This window comes from Scleropages formosus, chromosome 22, assembly GCF_900964775.1.
Source record: "Scleropages formosus chromosome 22, fSclFor1.1, whole genome shotgun sequence".
In the NCBI taxonomy this organism is placed as follows: Eukaryota; Metazoa; Chordata; class Actinopteri; order Osteoglossiformes; family Osteoglossidae; genus Scleropages; species Scleropages formosus.
This window is the reverse complement of record NC_041827.1, coordinates 16,649,866-16,671,887: the sequence shown is the minus strand read 5'-3', so window position 1 is coordinate 16,671,887 and position 22,022 is coordinate 16,649,866. Positions and strand designations below refer to the sequence as shown.

Below are 22,022 nucleotides of genomic sequence, written 5' to 3'. Positions count from 1 at the left end.
AAGCAGTGTAATTCCCCCAAGTACTTAGTAAATGTAGGCATTTCAGAATTCTTACAACATAACCAACATACCAACCTCAGTGAATCAACAAATGGAACATCTCATGTGGGAAAGGGAGGGCCAGTGACTGCCGTGCATTGTTGACTAAAAGAGGTGTGGATTCCATGTTTTACTAGTGAATGTACTGGTCTGAAATGGTTGTTGTTGATCAGGTTCGACTATGCAAACACACAGCAGGTCTACAAAGAAAAGTGTTTGGGGTGGGAATATTTTAACATTGTACGTAACATTTTGACAGTACGTTAAACAAACAGCTCCTGTTACTAAAGTCATGCTGAAGAATTGTAGGAAAACTGGGATCAGTAGTGTCACCATACTTTAAGCAGAATTTCTAATAAATGAGAGGCAGGGGTGTGATCCCATACCCTGCACCTGATGTAATGATTTTTCGTTATTATAAAGAGCAAAATTCAGGTAAAGCAAATATTTGCTGTTATGGCCTGGATCCATTAGGTTTTAGTAAATGCGTCACTTCCACAGAAATAATCACCTCTGGCTGCTCAAAAAGGGTGTAAAACCCAGTAGCCCAGTGGTTCTCGGTGTTGGTCCCACTGTGGTGAAATCAACCCCCCATCTCTCAGAGTTGCTGAATCCCTTTCAGCGTTCAAGAATGCTTTCACATCTTATGAAATCATCTCTCTCCGACTGTTTTTCCTTCCAAGCTCTAGATTCCTTTGTAAGTTAGTCTTTTACCACCTTTTCTCTTCTATTTACCTATTTTCCTATTCTTACGTCACTTTCTTAGGTAGCATCTGGAAAATGTGCAATGTCAAAATTAGTGTCATCAGACAGACAAGCTGTGCATCAGTGATTTATCTATCTGATCTACTTGTACGTTGTGCTGTGTGCAGTTTTGTTCAATCTTCAGCTGTTCCTTATTTTGGAGGAAGGCGTCTGCAATATCTTTGTGTGTGGAATAGAATATCAGGTCCAAAAAAACTTGTTTGTTACACCGTGTCACTGTAGTAACAGATTCAACAAATTGTGATATAATCTACAGGTTATCAAAAATTATAACAGGCATCGTTAGCGGGGTCTGAGATGTGAATATATGTATAAATTCATAACAGACTTAGCAGCGACTGGTTCCCGCAACAAAACACACAGAAAAGAACTAGCAAAAAAAAAAAAAAACAGGAAGAAATATGAGATACAATCCTCTTTATATATTACAAGTCAGGACATCTTCCTTATGAAATCCCCGGCTTCCTGTATTTCATTCTCTGGCCTGACTTGTCATAGCCAAATAAATCACTCACACACTGAAGCTGCTTGTCCCAAGCAGGATCATGGCATACCCAAACCTAACCCAGCAGTGCAGGGTGTGGGGGAATACACCCAAGACAGGATGCCAGTCCACCACAAGGTACCCCAAATGGGACTTGAACCTCAGACCCACTAGAGAGCAGGCACAGGTCAAATCCACTGCGCCACTGCATCCCCCAGCCAAATCAATGAGGTGACTGCATCCATCCTTAGGGCATATGGGAAGTGCTGGTCATATATGCAATTACTCCCCACATCTTACTCACCACATATCCTTAAGCTCAGAAATGTGGCAATTTTTGGAGAAAAAAGAGGTCGTCATGTGGATGAAAACTATAAACCAGTCATGCACTGCTCTGTGGAAGCAAATGGCATCATTCGAAGATGCGCTGTTGTTTCAGCAGCACGTGCTTAGCAAAAATCCTATGGCGTAACAGATAAAAACATGAGAGTATTTATACCTTCAACACTGAATATCTTGGTGTCTACTGATGGGGTGTAAATGTGGAGTACCGCCAGTTTTTTCAGTTTCAACTTAGTATAATTTTTTTTCACTCTGTTCATTACAGCTTTGTTGTGTTGTGTTGTGTTCAACGAACACATCATCAAATGTCACTATTCAACAAAGTCATCAGATGTGAAAGCCGAAAGAAAAAAAAAAAAAAAAACACTAGATGCAAAGCATTCTTTAAAAAATCTTTAATATCTTCTAATTCCTGAGAAATGACTAAGGGGTAACAACAGCAATAAGTGCATGTCTCCATAATAACCCAGATGGTATGAGTGTGGAGTGTTGTGCTGGCAGGGAGCCTGGGTGCGGAGAAAAGAAGTCCCGATACACTGCGAGAGCTCATCCCAGAACCCGAGAAGGCCAAGTCCACTCAAGATATCACAGGGGATGGAGAGGGGAGTCAAGTAGGCTGGGGCGGGTTAGTGCTTTTCTCCTTCTTCTGAATGCCAATCCATGATTTGGAGGCTGGGGTTGGACTGGCTAAGAAAGGAGGCTGAGCGTGAGCGCAGACGATAAATAACGTGGTAAATGAGCCCTTTGGAGGAGCGTGAAGTGCGGCTGATTTCAAATACGAGGCACAGAGTTTACGTATCTTCATGCGGTCACTTGTGCTGAAGCTTTCTTTCCATGTGGACTCTTATTATTGAGCTTTCTAGGTTTCTCTTCACTGCTGCTTTCCCAAAGTGCCAGTTACCTTCTTTCGCACCTTCCCTCTGCTGACATGGTGCTCCATCGGAAAAGAGCCCGACTCATTCCTCCTGTTTGCCCACATTCCCTCACTGGTTGTTACAAACGGGGCTTCCAGATTTTCCCCTTGCGGCCGCCTTCTTGCGTCTCTTGTTGAGCAGGGGGTTGCTGGATGTGTCCAGGTCTTTGATCTTCACCTGGTCATAGTCCACACGCATGGTGGCTAAGGCACTGGTCATCTCCTCCTGCAAGGGGCATCATAGCCAAACAGAGGTTAAAGAACAGGATAAATATGAAAAACAATGTTTTGACACTAGGAAAGAATGTATATAATCATTAATACATTTCTTTGTTATTTATTATTCTACTTTAATATGAGGCTGCAACAGTGTCTATACAGAGGAAATACGATTGTATTTTTGTACAGGACTTTACATCGTTGTACCTGAGTTTGGCCTAACTGCTCTCAGGGACACTGCAACGCAGTAAAGTTTAAAAGAGCTCAAAGACCTGGATAAACCCACTTCCGGGTCATGTGTTATGATGATTTAGCAAGAATTTGGTTACATCATCTTAATCCCTTTAACGTCTTTCTGAGCGATGAATCATTTCATCTGAACCACCTCAAGATTTTTTTACAAGATCCTGTTACAGTAATGAGAACCCATGCTGTTATAGGGGTTACAGAGAAAACAGCATTTTTAAGGTATGAAAAACAAAACATCATCTCATCTTGCCTTCTTCTTGAATCTTAACTTGATGAAAGAATGAAATTTTAATTAAATATTGTCTGTAACCATGACAAGCATTTGAATATACAAGAAACATGTATCCTAACCCTAACACTAACTGTAACCCTAAACCTAACCATAGCCCTAACCCTAAAATAACCTTCACCTAACCCTAACCTAACTGTAACTTAAAACAAACGTAACCCTCACCCTACCCTAACACTAACCTAACGCTAACATAATCCTAACCCTTACGTAACCCTAAACCTAAAATAACCCTAACGCTAACCTAACCCTAATTTAACAGTAACCTAACCCTAAGGTAACCCTAACCCTAACCTAACTTGTAACCTAACCCTAAACTAATCCTAACATAATCCTAACCCTAACTCTAACCTAACCCTAACGTAACCCTAACCCAAATCCAGGGGGCGGCACAGTAAGTAGCGCTGCTGTCTCACATCACCTCGGTGGTGCGAGAGACCGGGGGTTCGATCCCCGCTCGGTCTGTGTGGAGTTTGCATGTTCTCCCTGTGTCTGCATGGGTTTCCTCCCACAGTCCAACGAGATGCTGCTGAGGTTCACCCAGGGTGTGTGAGTGATGCAGAGAGTGTGTTCCAGTGAAGTATGGATGTGTAACCCAGTGTAAGTCACCTTGGTGAATAAGGTGTGTGAACTGATAACACTACATAGAGTTCCTTGGAAGTTGCTTATATGCTAAATAAATAAATGTAACCCTAATTAAAATTTTACAATATCTTATTATTCATAGTGGACTGAGATGTTTAGAAGTATTTGCTCAGTATTTCACATTTTTCCTATATAGGGAATTTAAAAAATAAATACATGTGACACATGAACATAGTACCTGGATGTTTCTAGTACGGTAATGATATTTTTACTGAAAAGTGAGTGACAATGTATATCTTCAATGTTTATTTCTAAGATACTGTCAATATAAATCTGCTGTTTTTTCAAAACCATGTTGAAGACTGGTAGCTTTTTAAGGGCTAAGTGTTGAAATTATTCACAGATGGCTTTCCCAATTGGTTCATGGGACCGACCCCCATGGCTCCAGCACTATGAGTGGAATATGAAAATATTTCAAGCACTAAGGCTTCAGGCCATCCAGCAGACACTTCGAAACCGCCAGGCGCTATCTTTGCTGCTGCTTTATCTTTGTTATTGCATCTTAGTATGGCTGGGAAGATTGTAAAGGAGAGATGTACTGTCTCTCCTTATTATGTGTTGCTGCAGTGTTTAACCCCAGATAATAATTTCAGAAAGTTTAAGAAAACGAAACAGCTGCAATTACTTGGACTCTCCCAAAATTTAGGCATTTCAGCATATGGCCAGCAGGTGGCAGTGTCATCACTCACCTTTACATCATCCCACAGCTCCCTGTCCTCTGTGAGAACTCGAGTGGTATGGAGTGGAGTTGGGGGAACCGCCATTGATTGCTGTAAGGATAATAAAGATAACAGAAAGGAACCCTGCTCACGGAAGTGCCCGCATGCCTTTGTCATGCCAGATGTGTAAGATGATAACTGCCAGGTCAGCATCTCAGGTGAGTCACTGCTGTTGCAACCTCGAGCAAGGTACGCCTGAACTCGAGTGCAATGGGGCTGAAGTGAATGTGTGCAACAGCGTCCGGAACAAGCGTCACAAACGCCCGACTATCAGGGGCAGCTGTGGGACGTACATTGATCCAAGGGTGGTTCATGAACTGGGTGATGGTCATCCTCTCGTTCGGATCGGTCTTCAGCAGCTGATTGATGAGTTGTTTGGCTGGTGGGGCGAAGAGTCAGAATCATACAGCTGTTAGAAACATCTAAGGTACAGTATCACAGATCTGATGACTGCTCTGGCCCCAGTCTATCCCGTTTTCTACTGACCGCAGTGACCGTGGTGCCACTTTATCATTACAGCCTGTGTAATGTTAGACTGTTTTGGAGCTGACCCTCCCACTGGACAGGCAAATACACACTGGTGATGAAGGGCATGTTCAGACAATGCTTATGCAGGGAATACATCCAGGCTGCAGGAGATGTGCTTCAGGGCTTTTAATTCTAGGGTCCGAAAGATTTTTACAGCATTACTGCATTGATGGTTATAAGATGATGGGTACTTCCCAGTTTTATGTAAACCCCCCGAAATCCTTTCATTAGCACCTTCCTCGGACACGTCTGCCCACTCGGGGTTGGGGTACTCATACTGGCCCATCCGAATGCGTCGTTTCATTCCAGGGGAGATGGCTTGGCCCGTGTTGGAGTAGAAGGGAGGGAAGCCACACAGCCTAGAAGAGGGTGACACGGAGCAGATACTGCTATGGTTTCATTAAAATTTCAAGGTGTGGGAGAAGATCCAGAGGCAAGGGTGGAGACAGTAGTTTGACTTCAAAAGATACAAGGTGCTTTCTCACGTCATCGGTTTTTATGCGCTCGCAGGAAAGTCAGATAAGGACATGGTCTGTACTCACAGGATGTACATGATGACGCCAAGAGACCACATATCACAAGACTTGTCATATTTCTCCGGGCCAAGCACCTCAGGAGCTGACAGAGAAAGACACGCACAAGGAGACAACGAATGGAACTATGCAGTGTAAACAGTCCACATGTAGCCTCCACTGCTGTCCTTCTTGAGGGCTTCTTACATTTACATTAACGTTTATTCATTTAGCAGACGCTTTTGTTCAAAGCGATGTACATCTCAGCAAAAGTACAATTTATGCATTACATTAAGGGAAGGAGACATAGCTGCAGACAAGAAGGTCTCAAGCAAACCTAGTTTGTTCCCTACCACTTGCTGCACTGAGGTTCATCATTCATGTAGGTGCATAAAACACAGGATAGACAAATCCTGATACCCTCCCACCAATTTTTTTTTTTTTTTAATATTATAAGATACACAAATAAGCAAGTACAATGCCAGAGTAGTGGCTGAATAAAGGTTGTATCTGGGGACGCTTATGGAGTTACGATGCGTGAACAGTCACACCGTAACTGAGCTGGAGAGATCTTGGGCGAAGTGGATCTGGAAAAGGTGAGTTTTCAGACCCTTCTCGAAAATAGACAAGAGTTTCCGTAGTTCTGAGTGACAGGGGAAGGTCATTCCACCACAACGGATCCAGAACCGAGAACCTCCGAGCTTTACCTTTTGTGCGCGGCGGGACCACCAAGCGAGCAGAAGTAGACGAGCGAAGGGTCTGGTTGGGGTGTAGCGGTTGATCAAGTCTTGTAAATAGCTGGGAGCAGTTCTGTTCTTCACGATACACCCTTTTCACTCTGGATGGTGAGCACAACCCTCCCGCGGCTCTCGAAACACCTACCTACATAGTACGGCGTGTAGCAAGGGGTCTGCAGAGGGTTGTGCAGGGTGGTCTCCTTTGCAAAACCAAAGTCCGTCAACTTGAGGACCCCATTGCTGTTACTACTGGTGTATAGCAGGTTCTCAGGCTGATGGGAGAGATAAAGAAGCGGCACATTGTTACTTCCTGCTCCGTCTATCAGATTATTGCTTAATCCACCGATGCCGCGCCGCAGGGGAAAGATGCACTATGATGCCTGACGGCTGCTACACTCTGCTTTCTGGTCTCACCTTGACATCCCTATGGGCGATGTTCATGTCATGGAGATAGTCAATGGCCGTCCCGATATCTCGCATGATTTGTGCCGCTTCTGACAGATGACATCCACAGAAGACGGTGTCACTCACAGTGCAGAAATCAGGGTGTCGTGACGTTAAGAAACCGCAGCACATCACGATACACAACACACTGCACCGGGAAATGTCGGAGAGGGACACAGAGCACACGTCACACATCACACACACACATCATCTGAACCGCTTGTCCCATACGGGGTCACGGGGAGCCAGAGCAGCATGAGACAATAAGCAAAGAACATGATGGTCTATAGAAGTTTGCACTCTGATGAACATAAATCACAGACCATAGAGAAACATGGTCTGTGATTTATGTGCTCTCACACACCATCTGAACCGCTTGTCCCATAGGGGGTCACGGGGAGCCAGAGCCTAACCCAGCAACAGAGGGCATTAGGCTGGAGGGGGAGGGGACACACACTGGACAGGACACCAGTCCATCACAAGGCACCCCAAGCGGGACTTGAACCCCAGACCCACCAGAGAGCAGGACCCGGTCCAACCTACTGCGCCACCACGCCCTCCGTCATATTATACTGACCGTGGTAAAAATAAGAAGGAACACTGAACATTATGGAGCGATGAGCCTCATGACGCATGGAACAGCACGGCTCGCAGAACACTGAGAAACACCGAGGGATCGTAGAAAAATTCACATCACGGTGGATTCAGAGTAGTTACCACATTTCCATTTTTTAATTGTATCAACATCACATGTCCACATATCTCTCCAGCTCAACCACGGCTTAGGTGTTCCCTGGAATTTCCGTCAGCCAGCTCAGCCGCCCCTCCTCCTCCTCCCTTCTCCACCCTTCCCAGACACACACTCACCTCTTTCTGTAAAGGCCTGGTCTCCACGAGCTTGAATTCGGCTGAAGAGTTCTCCCCCCTCCATGCTAGGAAAAGACACACACACACACACACACACACACACACACACACACACACACACACACACACACACACAAGAGTAGTCTTAGTTGCCCGGAATGTCGGCCTGATTGTGATGAATGAATGCGAGTACAATTCTAATAACAATTTTGTATTCAATGAAGAATGAACCTAATAAAAATCCTGAAGGGCACAGTTATACATATTCATACAGAAAATGTCTCTCGGTCACACACACAGACAGACACGCGTCCACAAATACCCCTGCTGTGAATATTCAGCTCCCCCGAGACTTAACAGCAGACATTTCCTGTTTGCTTGGAAACTAGCCCTGTCGTTGTGTGTGTGTGTGTGTGTGTGTGTGTGTGTGTGTGTGTGTGTGTGTGTGTGTGTGTGTGTGTGTGTGTGTGTGTGTGTGTGTGTGTGTGTGTGTGCGCGCGCGCGCGCGTGCGTGCGCGAGCACGGTGGCACAGCGAGTAGCGCTGCTGTCTCACAGGGCCCGGGTGGTGGGAGAGAACATGGGTTTGATCCCTGCTCAGTCTGTGTGGAGTTTGCATGTTCCCCCCATGTCTGTGTGGGTTTTCTCTGGGTGCTCTGGTTTCCTCCCACACTCCAAAGACATGCTGTTCAGGTTCACCCATAGTGTGTGAGTGACAGAGAGAGTGTGTTTCACTGATGTATGGATGAGTGACCCATTGTAAGTAGTGTACAGTACATTCTAAGTAACCTTGGCGAATAAGGTGTGTGAGCTGACTACATAGAGCTCATTGGAAGTCGCTTTGGAGAAAACACACACACATTGGCTGAGGCTGCTTGTCTCGAGTGGGGCTGTGGTGAACTGGAGCCTAACACGGGGCACAAGGCTGGAGGGGGAGGGGACACCCCCAGAATGGCATACCAGTCTGTCGCAAGGCACCCCAAACAGGACTTGAACCCCAGACCCACCAGAGAGCAGGACCTGGTCAAGCCCGCTGCACCACTGTCCCCCCCAACGCTTTGGAGAAAAGCACCTGCTAAATATGTAAACTTGTGTGTGTGTACATGGCAAATCAAAAAATCTCAATGGGACACAACAGACCGCTCACTTTCCACGAACATCGAATTTGATTCTCTGCTACATCTATGCACACAGTGGCCCTTTCACTGACCTCATGGCGCTGAAATAACAGACCACAGGGAGGAGGTGTGTGTAGGTGGGATCAGCCCACCGACACTTTTCACAACTAAAACAACAAACAGCTTTTGTCTTCCTCTACTTCACCTCTGCAATTTGGGTTTTCTCTGTTACTGCACTGCTGATTACGTCATGACAGTTTTTTAGGTATTTCCCTTATTGTAGCACTGAAAGCCATATGTGTCACTATCACATCCTTCCTTCATCTGCTGATGAATGTGTGACTGTTAAGAAAATATCTCTAAAATACCCTCAGAATAATGGAGATGTTTTGCTCTGTCCGAAAATTTCCTATAGAGAGCTTGATCGTGTTCGACGTCAATGAGATAGCTGTTTTCACGAACACGACGTGTAACGAAGAACTGGACAAGTGTAGCAGGTTTTCAGGCGGTGCGTCTGAGAAATGTTACGAAGCACAGATGTGTAATTTACAATATACCCTCGCGAGATATCTTGATAGTTACAACAGCACACTTTAAGGGCAAACGGTTTAACAGAAGGACGTGCTGTATGCGGATAAATTCAAAGTGACTTTGGAGAGAGTGAGGCAACGAGCGCGTTGAGTCGGGCATCCGTGGAGAAGCAGGAGATTCTCACCATTCCATGATGATGAGGAGGCATTTCTTGCCGTGGTGCATGTTCTCGTAGAGGTTGAGAATCTGCACAATGTAGGGGCCTCCTGATGCATGGCAGTGCAGCTCCACTTCACGCCGTGCCTTGGGACTGTCATACAGGATCTGCTCCAAGTAGAGAAACATCTTAATAATACTAATAATAATAATAATAATAATAATAATAAGGCTTAAAGGGCAAGACCACATGACTGACATACACAGAGCCATAGACCTCAAGTACACAACTGTTTGAGTATTTACCTTCAACTATAAGGTAGCATTTTGTTTTCTAGGATACTGAGCTGACCCAAACCCCTCAAAATATTTATCACCATTATAATTAATGGCCAGCAAGTGACTAAATCAATTTTATTGAAGGCGTTGATTAATTTCCTTTCTGTTAAGAAGATCAGTCACTTTAGACGTGACAGATGCGTCTAATCCGAGTTCTGCAGCTGCTCAAAGGCTGTTCGGAAGCCGCGTAGAACCCATCGCTGCATAGATAGTCCTGACCCTGGGAGAGACTCCTGTGAGACGTTCCTAGGGAGAGCAGCACTCGGGCTGCAAGAACAAGGAGGATTGCAAGATGAGGGCAAACCAGGGATGAGGGGGTAGCTTCTTCATTACACATCAACCCCTCAACTTACAAGCTTTGGAAGAGAACAAAGCTGTGTTTTAGCTAATGATTTGCACAACAAATAGAAATCAAAGCATGCTCTTTTAGCCTCTGTCAGGACATTAAAAGTACCTGCAAGCTATAACCAGAAAAGCCAACTTCTTTTTGGGAAGCTGTACACCTATTCTTCACATAATCACACACACGCCGAAGCCGCTTGTCCCGAGCGGGGTCGTGGCAAGCCAGAGCCGAACCCGGCAACATAGGGTGCAAAGCTGGAGGGGGAGGGGACACACCCAGGATGGGATGCCAGTCTGTCGCAGTGCACCCCAAGCAGGACTCGAACCCCCGACCCACCAGAGAGCAGGACCCAGCCAAGCCTGCTGCACCACCACACCCCCCTGACTCTTCACATCACCTTCCATGGCAAACTCTGACCTTGAGAGGGTCGAAATACTTATTCTTATGGAAAAAATAGGTTCCTGGATATAAAACATATCACCAAAAAAAATCAGTAAAATACCAAAATTAGAGGCATTTTTATGCATGATAATGGTACCACAAATACATTTTATAATATTTGTAACAAAAAATATTTCTAGCTTGTCATTTAACACTGTGTTTGCATTCAATCATTATCAATAATTAGCCAATTATTTATATTTTACCGTTCACAGTTTGAGCAACAGAGGTTCTGGAGAGCTAGAGCTTTTCTCCTCTGGTGAAAATACAGTCTTTTTAGTCTGGTTTTATTACCATCCATCCATCCATCCATCCATCCATTTTCATAAACCACTTTTCCTGATCAGGGTCATGAGGGTTTGGAGCCTATCCTGGAATCAATGGGTGCAAGACAGAGAGGAGTACATCCTGGGCAGGACAGGTTTTGGTTTCCTTTTCAAATTTAAAAGCCATCGCTGATAAAGGACTGCTTTACTGCAGTGATTGTGGAGTGCAGAGCGTGTTTTCTGTGAGCTCCCGTTTACTCATTTTAAACTAAGTTTTTATCATCTGAGCTGAGTGTGGTGTTTGTGAACCAAACAACGGCATTAAAGATACACTCACAGAGGAAACGCAAAGATCCAGCGAAAGAAAGTTTCTCCAGTTTTGAAAGACTACGCTGCTAATGTTTCATCATTGATTTTAATCAAACGGTCCTTATACCAAGTTGTCAGACAGACTGAAAACCGTATAGAAGCTGCACTGCCCACAGAGCGGCTTTAATTCGTTCAAAAGCTTTGCGGTGAAATAATGCAATGTGGAGAACTTTCTTTTATTAATAATTTTATTGCACACATTTTTACAATTGTTTCTCTGACTGGGCTCCTTTGTACCAGCATGCAAGGTAGCCTGAAAGTGTGGCATTGAGACACATTTGAATGTGCTCTTGTAAAATGTTGAATGACACAAAAGATGCATACGCATGAGGCAACTGGCACTCTTATACCACTTTTTTTCCCCACCTGTTGCGGAAGTAAAGGGATCATACAAAATCCCAAAATTCAGTTGTGCTGAATAATAAGTCCATTATATGAAAAAGTGTACATTTTCTAGTTATTGTAACAGTTTTTAGGTGTATAGGACCCCTTTTATATGAGAACTGAGTGTTTTTTGTGTTCTTAGAGGTAATTTTTAATTTTTTGCTTTTTATCTTGTTTCAACACACCCTTGACTGCACTGATATATGAGCTACTATTAATTTTTAATGGTGTCCTATAGATCAGACTTCAGGGCGAGGCTGGGCTGTTTCAGTTGTCAGTTATGGCTGGGAGTTCCACACCAGTGAACGCAAACCATTATCCGCCCACTGGGGGTGGGGGTTGAAAGGGAAGGGATGGAAAGGGTTTGTAAATGTATTTATAGCACTCCAGTCATCAGTAGGTCGCCTGCATTTGTCCATGCGTCCAAGTGGTAGATGGCAAGTGCAGCATGTTCGATTGGACATGCAATGAAGTATTACAGACAACCGGTCACATTTGATTTTTGTGAGAAGTACAAAAAAATAGAAAGTAAATAACAGCGCCTGAACTGTTAGAACTGCGTTATTCACGGTGCAATGGTGAATATACGTATTTTTAGAGTTCGTTGGTTAGAATGAAACGCATGCCCTGGGTCTCTGCTATGCCTCACCGTTTCGGTCGTAGACGATTCCTGCTGAAGCGCAGTGCACATTCCTGACCCTGGAATAGGCGCGGGACCTTGGCATACAGCAAGTCTTCCGTCACCAAATATTTCTGGGAACTGACAGCCCGTGACCTGGTGTTTACAAGGAAACCAAAGCCCAGCAGCTGGACCCCAGTCTGGACTGGTAGCTCTATAAAGACTTTGTAATGGGGGTGGGCCCCTGTTGGAGGACTCAACCTAAGCTCAGCCTTCTGTGGCTCTTCATGGCTTTTAAAAACATAGTGATGACATACTGTAAGTTCCAAGTCCATAATGACAAACACTTTCCATGACTGCAGCACGTCACTTCTGCTTCAGGGCAGTTTTACCCAGAGTGAATTTTCCTTGAGCGATACAATGCACGCAAAACTCCTCGTTGAACCCTTCTCTTCCTGCCTTTTCCACTGCCGAGCTTCAGCACGCAAAGAAAAGTCAAAATATGAACGTGACGGTAAACGCACTGTGTTTATATGTATAATTTTGCCCATCTGAAACCATCTCACACAGATAGGTTACAAAAATACTGTCAGAAGAAAACAGATAATAAAACATGAGGGAACCGAAGAGAATTCCAGGCCTATTTCCATTTCAAAATTCCATAACTTAAGTATTTCACAAAAGTATTTCCTGCCTCTGAAAGCTTACAACAGAGAGAAACATAAAAAACTGGCTTCTTGATTTTCAGTGTCACCGAGAAAAGGACTTTTCATCAAAAGCGCTGAGGACAGTTTTGGCAGCGAAATAACAGTCCATCCTCAACTAATTCAAAATTAATGAAAAAGGAAAGAAAAGAGCCTTGGCTTTTGTCCAAGAACAGAGCACTGAAACAGCCCTTGTTCGTGCAGTAAATGACTTGCCTTTATCTTCTGATAAAGGTCACATTTCTCAACCTGTGTCCTTTGAGACCTACAGCCTTTACCACCGTAGACGATACACTTCCAGAGAACGGCATGTGAGGGTTGGATTCGTACTTGTATTCTCATAGTTTAAATTATTCAAGGCAACTCTCAATAAATATAGACAAAACTCTAGGAACTTATTAATGTTTATTAAATGTGAAGTAACACAGCGACCTCTTGTCTTTCACTATACGGTGGAGTTCTCCAATAACACTGTCCCTAGATATAGTGCATAGATGATGACAATACAGTCACGAAATAGTAGTGGCCAGATCATGGTTGACATTCTTATAAATTTTGCTTTTAATAAAAAGAAGTAGTTTATATATTATACTTTAATTAGCGCAGTGCAGCTTGTATCTCCGGCTTACAACACGAAAAGAGAAAAATAAGGCAAAAACTGATAAGAGGGATGTTTGACAGAGACAACGTATAGCGTGAAAGAAATACATAACAGAGATCGAAAACACTTAAACCTGGCTTGTTTTACAAGTAGCAGTGTGTTAATCATTTGACAGCCCCAATTCCCAATAGAAGGTAAATGTAAATAGATAAGACTGTGGAGAAAAGATTAGAGGTGTGTTAGAGGGGAAAAACCTTGGGTAAGTTTGAGAATAGACAGAGCTGATGGTTTAGCTCAGGAGTAGATGAGGTAACGCTGTTTTAATGAGAGATACAGAAATACAGCATTTAACAAACAAAAAATGTTTTAATCACGGGAAAGTACATTATGGTGTGAGAATGTAACATGATCATGTGGGACCTGTTGAGAGTGTAAATGTAGGTAACAGTGACCACAATCTCACATGTTTTCCAGGGTAATGAGAAGTAAAGAGTGTCCGCTTTGGTTTTTTTACGTGAAGGAAGGAACAGTTTTTAACAAGGGAAATGAGGAAGGGATATGGAAAATACTGTGATTTATTGTGGCTCAGTTCTTGTAATAGTAAAGGTTCTTTGGTCTCCAGTGGCTACACAACAGAACCTATAGATAAACTTACATTTACATTTATTCATTTAGCAGACACTTTTCTCCAAAGCAACATACATCTCACAGACAATACAATTTGTGCATTACATTAGGAGAAAGAGACATAGCTGCAGATGTGTGATTCTTAAGAACAGTTAATTTCCTTCACCATATGCATGTGTATCACACAAGTAGCTGCATAAAACTTTACCAGAATGTCGCCGATTCCTAATCACCTTCCTAGTAGTTTTTTTTTTTACATACATATAAATATTCATGTTACATCGCAGGAGTGGCTTTGTAAAGGACTGCTCTGCACATGATCATGAACATTTATACCTTACATGACCTTAAGAGATCATGGGTGAAGTGAGTCTGGAAGAGATGAGTTTTAAGACCCTTTTTAAATGTGGACAAAAATTCAGCAGTTCTGAGGGAGAGGGGGAGGTCGTTCCACTACAACAGAGCAAGAATCAAGAACCTCTGTGCTTTACCTTTCGTAACTTCCTTTCGTAACTTCGCATAGGCTCCAAATGTGACTTTTCAGAAACTTTTCCACAAAAAAAACAAACAGTGAAATTTGGTCACAATTAGGTTACTTCACATTAATAACGACTAAAATACACACACAGTCACACATTGACCGAAACAGCTTGTCCCAAGCGGGGTCGCAGTGAGCCGGAGCCTAACCCGGCATCACAGGGTGGAAGAGCGGAGCGGGAGGGGACACACCCAGGATGGGATGCAAGTCCGCCACAAGGCATCCCAAGCGGGACTCAAACCCCAGACCCACCAGAGAGCAAGCAAGGGCCAAACCCGCTGTGCCACCACACCCCTGTATAGTGAAATTAAATGGTTGAAATAAATGTAAAAATGGAAATCTCATGTATTGTGTACGGCATTTTGGAAAGAAGCATTCAGAATAAATTCCACAACAAGGAACTACCTTAAATCACATGGAGTACCTATTACCAGTAGTTAAGAAAATAAACAGTAGGTTTTGCAGATGCCACAACAAGAGTAAGATTGCGGCCTACTTCGACCACTGAAACAAACACACACCTCTGCATGGGTAGCAGCAGGAAACAATCACTGCCTACAGAGAGTAGGTAAAACCAGGGGTGTCATTTGATTTTGAAAGCACCGGTATTATAATCTATCATCTAGTGCACTCCAGAGAGAATACAGCCCTGATTACAGGAAGCAAAGGAAGACCGAGAGGCAGAAGAGGCAGACTGAGGGATTAGAAGTTTGTGTGTGTTTATGTGTGGGGGGGTACAGTATTAGACTGTCAAAGGGACTGGATAGTTATATCTAAAGCAACAGAATCACTGGGATGTTTATGCTGTAGGTGGGTAGCTGCGCTTAAATTTACCAGGAATACATCCTCCGAAAAACAAGAAGAAGGATGAAATAATAAATTCTCCACATTACTGGCCTGAAAAGAGTTGTAACATTTTTCTAATACTAATACTTTCCAACAAAGAAAAATAATAAAACAATTTTGAGAGGTGCAAAAAAAATGCAAACAGATATGCATTACAATCCAAAATTAAATAATCTGTATCTGAGCTAGGGTGAAGCTTTTTAAGGCTGAGGTGGAATATCAAAGAATTTACATTTTTCAGATATTTTTCAAATATTCACTAGAAAAACAGTCAAAACTTGTATGGGTCAATGGCAGAAAGAAATAAAAGAAACTAAAAGTTGATTCAAATACGTTACAATTTAAACGTCAGCAATTCTACACTATTTTTAACCCAATGTGCGAAATTACTGACTAAACGGACTCACATGCTTTACAGCCTTTAAAAACAAGGTCTGACTTTTCTGTAGTCATTCTGTCACTGAGGACAAAAACATACTTAAATGAGTGAAGCTCACTCTAAAAATTTGGGTTCCCTCATATGGCAAAACAGGAAAAACCCCCTTGGATGGAACCCAGCCAGAAGATGCCCAGTCAGTAAACAGATGGTCTCAAAGGGCAAGACATCTGCCAGGCAATTGCTCATATAAAAAAAAAATATCCAAACCAAACTAATTTTCTCAAATCAAATAAATGGCTTCCTTCCAGACCCAAAGAGTGGATAGAGCTGTCCCTTATACATTGCAATTAGTAGTCAGCGATGTATTTAATTAAAAGAAACGGTGCTTGACAACCAATCATCCCCTCTCCTTTATTACTCTGCACTCGGTTGTTTGAAGGATGATAAAACATAGTGATGACTATACGCCGGCGGTTTTCTGTGTGAGGGCTTTGTGTGCCTATCTCTCCAAAACATACTGTACTGAGGTGGAATACAGGAACACAGCATCTACAAACAAAGACAAGAGATAAGACAGCTTTGCACACCAACCTTACACCACAAGATAGTGTAAGAAACATTTTGCATGAATGCAAACCTTCACACAAAAGGTTAAAAAATAAGAATCTGTCATTTTTATTTTATGGTAGTGGTATGGATCATTATGCCTCCTTTTCACATTCGCAGCGACAGAAAGTCCTCTCCATTTATTTTAGTCCCCAGCACTATCAAGACTTTGAAGTTGTGAAACATCACTGTCCTCAGAAAGTCTTATGACAAAAGCTGTGAGAAACCCTGGTGGTACAGCTGACTTTACTGGAAACAGTGAGTTGATCCAACTCAGCACCGTGCCAGCTGCTCTCTGACTCCTGAGTTACAGTCTTGGATATTGTAAATGCGGTATATCTGAGCAGGTGCATAAGACGGGTGATGGGAAGAGGAATGTGCAGATCATGTCTTCATGACAAAATTCTCCACACAGACATCAATTTAGTGCTCATGAGAAAAAAAAAAAAATGCACAAAAAGGAATGAAATTGGCTGCTAAATTCTTTAATATTTGGTTGTGTCCTTCATTTGTCCCTACGCCATGTAGTGTTGACTCGGGTCTTAAACTCTTTCAGAAAGCATCCTCAGGGATTAATTAATCAACAAAACATATTGGCTTCATAATGAATAGCAATGAATATCAAATCTCTTTTGCCCTTGTCTCGATCATATGCAACATATAACTCAGGACAGCTCTGTTGGTGTAATAAATCTATTTTTAATCGCATTAATTACTCTGTGTTGTGTGTCAAAAAACACTTGATTCAGAAAGTTGTTGCAGAATTAGAAATAACTGCAAGTGATTTTACAATTAAGTTTGCAACTGTAATTTTAAAATTATATTTAAAAAGAAAAGTATGCTGTATTTGCAATACTTTATTTAATAAGTCCTGTACTGAGAAGGGGGGGGGGGGGCGTAGTGGGTTGTACCGGGTCCTGCTCTCCGGCGGGTCTAGGGTTCGAGTCCCGCTTGGGGTGCCTTGTGACGGACTGGCATCTCATCCTAGGTGTATCCCCTCCCCCTCCAGCCCCCTGCCCTGTGTTGTCGGGTTAGGCTCCGGCTCCCTGCGACCCCGTATGGGACAGGCGGCTTCAGATGGTGCGTGTGTACTGAGAAGTTGTAAATTTCCTTCCGTCCGTTATTAATATCCACTTATCAAATGCAGGGTCGCAGTGGGCTGGACCCAATCCTGAAAGCACAGCGTGTAAGGCAGGGTACACTCCGGATGGGATGGAAGTCCGTTGCAGGGCAACCACACACTCATTCACTTACACACACACAAAGGGTAATTTCAAGTGACCAGTCCAGCTGAAACTCGTCTTCGGACTGTGGGAGGAAAGCAAAGCACTCGGAGGAAACCCCCACGAACAAGGAAAGAACATGCAAACTCCACACAGACCGAGTCAGATTCAGACTCACTTCCAAACCCACACACCAAATGCTGAGGCACCAGCGCTAAAATACATTTTAAAAATTTTAATGATCTCCCAATAAAATTGGATCACGGTCAATGGATCATTTTAACATTTTCCTTTCCGCCCAGGGAACCGACTCCTAATATTGTCTTTACATTTCCCTCCCTGTAAATTCAGCAACATATTTAGACACCTTGTTTGAAATTACTGTAAATTACCACCATATGAAAACAGACAAAAAACATTTAGTCGCAACAGAACACACTTTTCAAGAATTCTACTGTCATCTGTATTACTAAGCAGCGACAGTCTCTTCCCCTGAGGCCCTCAGCTCTATGGCAGCCTGCCCATCATGTGATGGACTCTTTCCGATGACAGTCTTCAAATCCTTTCTGCATTACTATGACCCAGGCTTTATGCTTGTTAACTGTAAATTCCCCAAGCATCGCTTGGTTTAAAGGAGTATGCAAATCTGCCCCTCTGGACCACCGCAATGACAGGTATCCACCGCACACCCAAAATAAAGCCAGCTCATAGGGAGGTGATCGCCGGCCTCTTGGAAACCTGAGTCTTAGTGCCAACTCAGCTCTGCGCACGGACGCACGCAACACGAGCTGGCCATGTTGGGCTCAGTGATGCGGGACAGGACTTTCACCCAGCCCTCTTTCCATTCCATCCATTTCCGTGTATCCCGAGGCCCATAAACCCGTGCCCGTGTTTCATTCCATGCTCCAAAAGCGTTGCATAGGCACAGGGGAACATTTCCTTTCAGTGCTGGTCATGAGTTACAGCACTACATTGAAAATATGTAAAGGTAGTCAAATGAAAAGATTTCAGACCTTTGAAATCAATAGACCCGCGTACTCGCCTTCGCACAAAAAGGGCTACAATTACCTCGACGGAATCACTCAACTCACGTAATCATTATCATAATTGCCAGCACAGCCATCCTTAAAAGTAAGAGAAGCAGTCTGGAGGAAAAATACTGACACCAATATATTTCCTAACCAAAATATAAGGTTGTCATGTACTGGTATCTTGTCCAAGGTGTACCCACAATGATTCTGAGATAGGCCCCCAACCACTGCAACCCTGACCAGGAGAAGTGGTTAAGAATGTGAGAGTGAGCAACGGAGTGAGTCAAACATGAAGTAAAGGAGAGTGTTTATAGAGATCATGTGATCATTTTGAGCAGTGGCAATTTTTCGATTTAAGGAAATCAAAATATTTTCAGGTCCCGCCCGTCGCATCCGTTACGCGTATGCTTTGTAGAACATTTTAATAGTCCCTTTGAAGTAAAGGATGTCTGATAACAGTGCAATGAAGGGCAAAGTTTCCCAGTTTATCAGCTTTGCAAGCCAGTTTCGCAAATCAATGTAGGCCTCGACTGAACAGCAGCTTCTATAGGGTCACGGAGGACCAGCGCACGCACAGCACGCACAATGGACGTAGACCGACGCACAGCACGCACGGCACGCACAGCGAACGTAAACTGGATGTAGCGGAGAGCACGGTACGCAAAGCACGCATGTAGGACGCAGTGGACGTACACGCAAACACGGAGGGGGGCGGTCAAGTGGGCAAGCGGGCAAGCGGGCAGGTAGCTGTACCTTGAGCGCGCACTTGACGCCCGTCTTTTTGTCGTAGCACTGCAGCACCTTGCCGTTGATGCCCAGACCCAGGACCTGACTCGTTATCTTGTAGTCGTCCGTGACCGCGTTGCGCTTGAACTCGAGCTTTGGGAGGACAGGTAGGGCGAAATGCGTGGCACTGGGACAGTCCGTTCTGCTGTGGGTCAGGGTGGCACTGTTGGAGACGTCGGTACCCTTTTTTTCCGGCTCCTCTTCGCCACTCGGGCTCGGGCTGTCCGAGTCGGGCTTCTTCTGGTCACTGTCACCATTGTGGAGCATGTTCGCGCAGATCTTGTGTCTCCCACCTCCAAACAAGGAGCCCGGAGGGAATGTGTCGCTGGGGGAATGAGCAGTCTTGTCCCCCAGACGACACTTAAAAAAAAAAAAAAAAAAAAAAAAAGTTGTCAAGAGCCCAGTGCACTGGCCCTCGTGTGGACCTCCCGTTTTCCGAGTGCTGATATTGTTGTGATAATTCTAACTTTGTTAATAAAACCGTTTTTTTTTTTCCAGACTTCTCTCTTGTGTTTTGTAGAAGGGTACAGGTAAGTGTGATACTCACAGTCTAGGTCGCATTTCACATTCCACAGCGTCCTCTTTTGAATCAGAAGAAATTTTATACAAAATTACATGCTGAGATCAGCAAATTCCCACGTAAAAAAAAAAAAACTGACGGAGGAGAGAAGCGCTGGAGAAAAGTATTCAGTTTTCCGGTTTAAGAAGTCCAGCAATCATACACAGTATTTAATCAAGCGAAGCGAAATCTATCTGAAACGAATAGTTAAATGTTTAAATGTCTGCAGTGTGTGTATATATATATTTATATATGTATTTTTTAAAATCAGACTCCTCGAAACGGGTATAATGTTAAGTCATACGGGGAAAAATATAAAAATCCATCCGTATGTCGAGGGCAAGAAAATGTAACGGGCGGCTCCAGATAAAAGGTGGTTTTCGGAAATCCAGCGCAGCTCAGGTCACGGCGGCGCTGCTGTGGCCTCGCGGGGCTCCGTCCTCGAGCGCTGCCGCCGCTCCACTGAACTTTCTCACGAGGCTCCGCTCTTAAAGGTACAGCTGTGCGGAGGAACCGCCCCCCCCCAGTCCGAGCTCCAGCTGCTGTGGCTCGAGCATTAGCATCTGGAAAGACACCCGAGTGTTCATTGTGTGGCTTATTACTAGCTAATACACCAAATGCAGTGTCTTAGTGTATTCACACGACAAAAGAAAAACTTTTTATTGGAGCGATTAACTCTTAAATACCTTGCTCAGCAGCAGTAAGTGCAGTTCAAAGGCAACATTGGTGGCCCCCGATCTCAGCGCTTCCAAATGTGGTAAATGGGTTGAGTGGAAAACCTCAAATGTGTATGCATTTTTGAGACCCCTCTGGTGACACAAAATTTGCACAGAAAAACTAAATAAAGGGAACAAAGTTCTGAAGTGGTTTGAATCGTATTTAGCTAACCGTGAACAATTTGTATTGAAATCTGATGACTGCACCCCTCCATTTCGACTACGGTTCAGTATGGTGTGCCACAGGGCTCTGTGTTGGGACCATTACTGTTCTCACTCTATATGTTACCATTGGGTGACATTATTCGCAAACACAATGTGAATTTCCATTCGTATGCCGATGACACACAGCTTTATGTATCCTTTAAGCCTGATGATCCATCACATGTGGTATCGTTAGCTAATTATTTTACCTGTATAAAACTATGGATGAGTAAAAAATTTTTTTATCTCTAAATGCCAGTAAAACAGAGGTACTTGTGGTGGGTGGTGATGCCAAAACTATCGACATAATCACGCCAATCTTTACAACAAATGGTATTAGCTTCAAGCGTAGTGATTGTGTCAAGGATTTGGGTGTCCTGCTGGATGAAAAACTGTCATTTGTATCGCATGTAAATGCTTTGACTAAGTCGTGCTTCCTTCAGTTAAGAAGCATAGCTAAAATGCGGCGATTCCTTTGTAGACAGGATTCTGAGAAACTGGTTCATGCTTTTGTTTCCAGCAGGCTGGATTACTGTAATGCTTTATTGTCGGGTTGTCCATACCAGACTGTATCCAGGCTACAGTTGATACAAAATGCTGCTGCAAGAATTGTCACTAGAACTAGGAAGTTTGATCATATAACACCTATACTTAAATCGTTGCATTGGCTACCGGTCCCTTACAGAGTTGATTATAAAATCCTACTTTTGACCTATAAGGCAGTACATGGCATTGCTCTGACTTACCCTTGTGAGATCATTAGCTCTTATATCCCAGGACGATATCTCCATTCATTAGATGCAGGTTATCTTAAAGTACCTGTGATCAATAAGACCTCAGTAGGAGGTCGCGCCTTTAGTTATAGAGCACCTCAACTGTGGAATAG

The 22,022-nt window shown here is 43.6% G+C and overlaps 1 protein-coding gene across 2 annotated transcripts; it reads right to left on the bottom strand.

The window, feature by feature from the left end:
* Positions 1-1,966: 1,966 nt before the first annotated feature.
* mapkapk3 (MAPK activated protein kinase 3) lies at positions 1,967-21,025 on the bottom strand. Of its 2 annotated transcripts, XM_018744585.2 has the most exons (11): positions 20,205-21,025; positions 19,625-20,017; positions 9,584-9,723; positions 7,753-7,817; positions 6,856-6,935; positions 6,587-6,713; positions 5,735-5,810; positions 5,427-5,551; positions 4,958-5,043; positions 4,635-4,715; positions 1,967-2,769 (listed from the first exon to the last, which is right to left on the bottom strand). In XM_018744585.2, the coding sequence occupies exons 2-11, from the start codon at positions 19,922-19,924 to the stop codon at positions 2,614-2,616; spliced, it is 1,236 nt and encodes a 411-aa protein (XP_018600101.2). In that variant the 5' UTR covers positions 19,925-20,017; positions 20,205-21,025; the 3' UTR covers positions 1,967-2,613. The 2 variants fall into 2 exon arrangements, with proteins under 2 accessions (XP_018600101.2, XP_018600100.2); XM_018744584.2 differs by lacking the exon at positions 20,205-21,025 and having other exon boundaries at positions 19,625-20,102.
* Between the last annotated feature and the right edge of the window lie 997 nt (positions 21,026-22,022).